General features: G+C 45.8%; 1 protein-coding gene across 1 annotated transcript; it reads left to right on the plus strand.

Annotated features, from left to right (window-relative positions):
• The first annotated feature begins 444 nt into the window (after positions 1-444).
• Positions 445-6,481, plus strand: Spx (spexin hormone). The gene is made up of 6 exons (NM_001083933.3): positions 445-460; positions 823-903; positions 1,020-1,077; positions 1,754-1,816; positions 3,121-3,204; positions 5,229-6,481. The coding sequence occupies exons 1-6, from the start codon at positions 455-457 to the stop codon at positions 5,285-5,287; spliced, it is 351 nt and encodes a 116-aa protein (NP_001077402.2). The 5' UTR covers positions 445-454; the 3' UTR covers positions 5,288-6,481.
• Positions 6,482-6,684: the final 203 nt, after the last annotated feature.

Here is a 6,684-nt window from a genome sequence, read left to right on the forward strand (position 1 = left end):
TGGACACTTGAATGAATGAATGAATGGATGAATGAATGAATGAATGAATGAATGCTGTCAAGTTCCTCTGAGGCACCCTAACCTTTTCGTGCTCACAGGGGTGATTCATCTTCACCCATGGTTTGTTTCATTCACGATGGTAAAATGCGCTGGGCAGCTAACAGGAAAAGCGAAGGTGACGGCGTTGATACAGTCAGAAATGTCTCCTGGCTGCTGTGGTCAGTTCCTGAACAAATGATATCCGCTCATCAATCATTGTCCTATTTCTGTCAATTAGACCTCCCCGGAGGAGTCATCAGATCAGCTCAGTCCTGAAGATTGACAAGCTAACCCGTGGTCTTCTTCCCCATGTGCAGACTCAAACACAAGGCGTTTTTAAAGCCCGGGGTTGTAACAGGATCAGAAGAGTGGAAGGTAGGGCGACAGATTTCGCGGCTCTGGACAGGGTGGGAACATGAAGGTAAGCAGCAGATGTGCACCTGACATCTTTCCAGCTGTTCTACAAATCGTCCATTTTTCTATCTGGGTTATATGTATTGAACACTGTAGTGACTGGACATTTGAAGAATAGTGCCTTTAAATGGTGCAGTTGTCTGATTTTCCTGAATAGAAGAACTCATTTCCCAATTCTTTATTTGGGTGAAGTTATGAAAGTCATATCTTTCTAGTTTTTAAAGTCATTATTTGTGGATTAACTAGAAGGTGGGATCATATAGTGAAGTAAGGGGCCTGCTGTCCTGTCTGAAAAGAAAGCAAAAAATAAAATTAAAAAAAAAAAAGCAGCAACACTTGGATGAACCTGTGTTTGGTTGTGTCTTATAGGGGCCGAGCATCCTGGCCGTGGCAGCCTTGGCCCTTCTCCTGGTGCTGTCTGTTCTGGAAAACTCCAGCGGTGCTCCGCAGGTAATCTGCATGTAGAGAATGCAAACCCGGGGTTCAGCCTCTGCTTTTGTTTTTGTTTTTTTTTCCCCCACCGGCTGCCCTGTGATAACTACTCTTCTCTCCTCCCTGCCCTACAGAGACTCTCTGAGAAGAGGAACTGGACTCCCCAAGCCATGCTCTATCTGAAGGGCGCACGTGAGTTCCAAACTCTTTATTGTCTTCACCGAGGTTGATGGGAGACTTCCGGGGACTCCTCGAAGCCCCAGAGCCAAGAGCCTGGGGAGACAGTGTCACAGCTAGCTGCAGTAAAAAGTTAGGATCTCAGACAATACAGAGATGGTAGGCGAGGGCAGGTGGGACAAAGATGGGTTCTGATGGCCGGGAAACCTCCATTGGAGAGGTGTTTGGGGTAACCTGGCACCCTCGAAGTTGAGGCAGGAGAACTGCTGTGAGTGGAAGGCTAGTTTGGTCTACATAGTAGGTTCCAGGTCAAACTAAGATCCTGTCTAGGAAAGAGGGTAGAAAGAGGGAAGAAGAAAGAGTGGGAGAAGGATCCAAGAAAGGAGAAAGGAAAGGGGAGTAGTGGGCAATAAGAAGGAAGGAAGAGGAAAAAGAGAGGGAGAGATTGAAGGGGAAAGCTGGTGGGTTGAATTTAGGGAACTACTGTTTTTGTGCGCTAACAAGGTGTCTGGGACTGGAGAAGCCTCTAATGATCTTGACAAAAGTTAGGAAGGGAGGGAGGAAGGGTGGGGGCGGGGAAGGAAAGGGAGAGACACAGGCAAGTCCCACCGGGTGGCCTGGCTGGCGGGAACCTGTGGTCTCCCCGGTCCTGGGGTCTAGCTATCCGCCTCAGTCCGCGTCTCCCCCGCAGAGGGCCACCGCTTCATCTCAGACCAGAGTCGCAGGAAGGAGCTTGCAGACCGGCCGCCTCCAGGTCAGTGAGCACTGCGGGTCAGTGAGCGCTGCACCTGCGGTGGGGTTCCACCTGCCCTATCCCCTAGCAGGCAGTTGGTGAGCCTGGGTCCCCAGACTGGCAGGGTCTGCTGTGCAGACGTAGGGCAGAGAGACTATGTTGGTTCAGGAAGCCTGGGTATTTCTGGAAAGAGCCTTACTCCTAAATACCAATTACTATTAAAGAATAAAGACGTTTCAAGTGTATCTCCCTCCTAACTTAGTAGAAACAGCTACCAAAGGTTTTAAAACAAACTCAATAAAGTAAAAGCTATTAAAAATAGGGCCAGGGATGAATGACTGGGGAGAGGATCGCTTTTCTTCAGGGGACAACTTCTGGATAAGCTATCCAGCTCATCAGCTGTACAGGAGGGAGGGGGAGGTAGGGAGGGGGAAGGAGGGAGGGTGAAGGAGGGAGAGGGAAGAGAGAGAGGGACGGGAGAAAGGGAGAGAGGGGGAAGAAGGGGAGGGGGAGAGAGCAAGAGACAGAGAGAGGGAGAGGGAGAGAGAGAGGGAGAGAGGGAGGGAGAGAGAGAGGGAGGGAGGGAGGGAGAGAGAGAGTACAAGAGAGAGAGAGAGAGAGAGAGAGAGAGAGAGAGAGAGAGATATGAATTACAGAGGATACACAGTAAGAGTTGGGGGACAGAGAGGGCGGAAACCATGCAATCAGTACTCATCACGTATGAAATTCTCAAAAACAAAATTAAATTAAGAAATAGGTCCAGGAACATTTTTTTTCCTTGATGAATTTCATGTCATTGCCGTTTAAAAAGAAGGAAAAGTAATCTTGGTAGAATTTTGTATACAGATTTCCAAGAATAAAAGCTATACTTACTTGGAGAGATATTCACCACAGCTCAGCATCCCCATAGCAGATCCTTTGCGAGCTTCCGGTTCCGTTTCTGGGTTTGCAGTGTGAATGGTCTTATTTTTTAGGGTAGAATATGTTTCTTCTCTTTCTGCTACTTCTGATTAAAACTCATGGTCTGTGCTAGATCAGGGCTGTGTCATCTGTCAACTTAAATTTGAAATAGAGTGCACGTGAATGCAGTAAATGAAATGCAAGGTAAATATTTAATTAACTTTTTTTTTTATATCAGTACACAGTGTACTCTGTTTCACAGAGTTTTTCTAGTCTCCCACAGCAGAGTAAGATTCATGTACAGGAATACTTACCTGACACAAATACTTGAATGCTAATTTATTTACAGAGCTAATTGGCAGGAATATATAAATACTTCTTTGTTTATATGAATATTAAGGGTGAGCACGTTTCTGTTTCTCCAGAAAGACGAAACCCAAATCTTCAACTGCTGACTCTCCCAGAGGCTGCAGCCCTGTTTCTGGCTTCCTTGGAAAAACCACAAAAAGGTGCCGGGGTGGTGGCTTCTCTGTCTTCTGGACTTAGGACCTTTGCATACTGATGCCTCCCTCTCCAAACCCACAGAAATGCTTGTTCAGTAAAGGCCGGTGTACTTCCTAGTACATTGAGTCCCAAGAATACAAAACACTACCTTGATGAGATGTTGTATATGAATTTCATGAACCATAGCCCACAGTTAGTAACCTTTGTTTGTTTGTTTTGAATATAATGGATATGTATCCCCTGGTTGGCTATGTAGCAAAGGCTGGCCCTGAACATGTTATCCTCCTGCCTCCACTAAATAGAACTTTTAAAACTAAAAGAGCTCCAGTCGGTTTCGTTGTTTTATAATTAAGAGCCAAAAAATATGGAATAATCAAAATCCAACTGCTCACCGTTCAGAATTAAGCCAAAAGAAAGTTCTGATGCGCCCCCCTTCCCTGTGGCACACAGCAGGAGGCACGGTTCACCCTAATAGACAGAGGCCGCTTTGTCTGCAATCCTGGGTTGTTTTCACCTTCTGTCCAGCCTCTTTAAGCCAGGAGTAGATATAATCCTCAAACAGCTGTTCCATCCCTGCAGCTAGAACGGGTAGACTTGAGGCATCTTGGCATGGATCAGCTGGGTCTTTGGAACTTCACGACCTCAGTGTAAACCCATGCCACACCGAGTGAGGTTGTCTGGGGATAACTTTTGAGTCCCTTCTCTCCTTCCACCATGATGGTTCCAGGACCCGAAATCAGTCTGTCGTTGGGCTTGAGAGCAGGCGCCCTTCCCTGCTAGGCCATCTCGCTGGCTCTAATGACTGACATGCTCTGAGTAGCTTGCGTCTGGAGATGAGCTAAAGAAGCAACGTTTTATTAACCAAAATAAATGGAGGAGTTTTGGGTTCCCGCATCATGTGTCAATCATTATCTCTAATATTTTTTCACTGCAGAATCTCTAGGTATCATCTAAATGTCTCTTTTCCCATAAACTTAGGTTCCAGTGGAGTTTGTACTGGGATGCTTTTCTGTTTCTCAGCTACCTGTGGTCGTGTATGCGTCTGTATATCCATCCATGTGCCCGCATTTTCTTTCCCTCCAGGAAAGAACCACATTATTTATTATTTTTCCAAAGATGTGAGCAAATGCGGTAGGCCAGGATTCAAATGATATTGTGAGTAGCTGAGGGAACGTTGCATTATCTAGAAGGCAATCTTTGGGAAATTAAAATCTAGGGCACGCATGCTGCATCGGCCCCTCCTCTGTACCCCCACCTCAGGTTTCACCCCTTGTACTTTGTATATAGGGCCCTGAGACCTTGTTACTATCCAATCTTTATGAGACGCTCTAGGCCTGACATGTTTGCATCCGCGTCCGACCAACGGGTGTGTTTGCCTTCGTCTCAGTGCTTACCCAGAGGAAATCACGTGACGAGGGAATATCTTCAAGTGTGTTCCCATGTCATCTTTCCCATGCCTGAGATCTACCAGCAGGAGGCACAGGGCATGCCATTTTGATGCAAGTAAATGGGTATGATGTCAAGTGTTTAGACCGGAGGCATGTTAATCAGAGCACGACATACAGCCTCATTATACCAAAGAGGTATACGTTATACTTGCCACATCACACTCAATTTACCATAGAGATCTGGATATTGGGGGGCTAGAATGTACCTTAGTTGGTAGAGTGTTTGCCCAGCAAGCACAAGGCCTTGGGGCTCAATCCCTAGTGCGATATAAAGAAGCGTGGGATTGAATGTCTGTGATTTGGGACCTGGGGAGTGGAGGCAGGAGGATCAGAAGTTCAAATACACCCTCGGCTACCTACACACTGGATAAAAAAAATGTGAATAGCCAGCCGCGTGCCAGTGTGTGGGGGCAAATTTTAAACCCAAACAAATCAAACCGGTATTTGTAAAACAGTCGTTGTTAGCATTGACCACGATTGGTTTAACTTGAGGAGTAAAAGTCTATTCCCTGAAGTTCTGTTCTTCTCTCTAAAGCCAAGACTGTGTGTTCACTTTAAATTGTTTTCTTTCTTTCTTACAGATGAAGGAGGGGATTTTGATAAAAGCAAACTCCTGGAAGACAGACGCTTTTACTGGTGAAAATGCAGTAGGCCGTCGTCAAGTGTGCTTCTAGTCATGATGAAAACCGGAACCATGTGAAAGGGGCCCCTGCACCCTCCCTTCCCCCTTAGACAGCTGCACCCTTAGGTTTAGTCACATGGACCTCTTGGCTGGAACACCACCATGTTCTGCTGCGTTGGCTTGGCATCACCCATGTCTTACATAGGCTTGGATCTCCTAGGGCCTTTCACGTGTCAAGGCTTAGGACTCAGAAATGTTCTTTCTTTTCCCACAGTCAGGCCCTATCTTGATCTTGGCTGTTTGTTTTCTGATCCCATTTCTCTCTTGCCTTTGGTGCCACTCAGCAGTAAATCTCGTTGTTCCTCCTTTTCCTATCCCCTGGAAGAGAGAGGGTACATCAGGAAGGGAGTGGATAGTATGTCTCTTTGTAACTCATCTTGGAGAGGTCAATTAAGGAGGGGGGCGAGGAGAAGATGCCCTTATAAAGCTCCCACAAAAACACATCTCTGTCACTGCTCAGATGGGGACCCTCAGTGATGCTCAAACCCTTGGAAGGTCTGTGAAGACCCAAGACCGGGAGCCTCTTTGTCTTCCTAAGAGATCTAACTGAATTCCACATAGAAACTTGGACCTTAAGATACCGGCATATAAGCAGATGGTATTGGAAGAGTTTGCTGGAGCATATGGCACAAAAAGGGACAAACCAGTTGTTCGGGTTCAGAGGTAGCCCGTTTTCTATAGCTGAAAGGTACTCCATCATGACTTTACATTAAGGCATTCCTATGACACATGTGCATGCCATATGTACTTTTCCATGCACACACGTATGCATGCACACACACACACACACACACACACACACACACACACACACATTCACATGAACATGCACACAATGGTGGAATTTGGGAGTGAGATCCCTATAGCAAGGAGACTGACTTGTTTGGACTTATTTTGGAATTATATCATGCTCACCATGGGTGGTTTTTTTCTTACCTACTCAGTTCAGAGTCATTAACAATAAGTGCACAAGTGACAAGTAGTGATACTTACTGTCCTCAGCTTACAGCTATTACCTTGTAACTACACAGTATCTTTATGTAAATACTTCTGTAATCTGATGTTTTAACCCAACTGTGTGAAGTAATCAAAGCCATGTGTATATGTTTTGTCTGCTTCTCAGTTCATAATTAAATAATAAAACTATACTCAAGTTAATGCACTGTTGGCTTCCTTCAAAAATTATTCAAGCTCTAAGTGTGAGTGGCATCATCACAGGCACCTGTCACCAGTCATGACTTAACACTGAAGTGGCTTAACTAGAGACTCCCATACCCAGCTTATGGAGTTACTGATGGGGGACAGGCTGGCACACACTGCTCATTTAAATAGTTTCTTTGTTCCAAAGCTGCTTT

The sequence above is a fragment of the Rattus norvegicus genome, chromosome 4 (assembly GCF_021556685.1).
Source record: "Rattus norvegicus strain SHRSP/BbbUtx chromosome 4, alternate assembly SHRSP_T2T, whole genome shotgun sequence".
Lineage (NCBI taxonomy): Eukaryota > Metazoa > Chordata > Mammalia > Rodentia > Muridae > Rattus > Rattus norvegicus.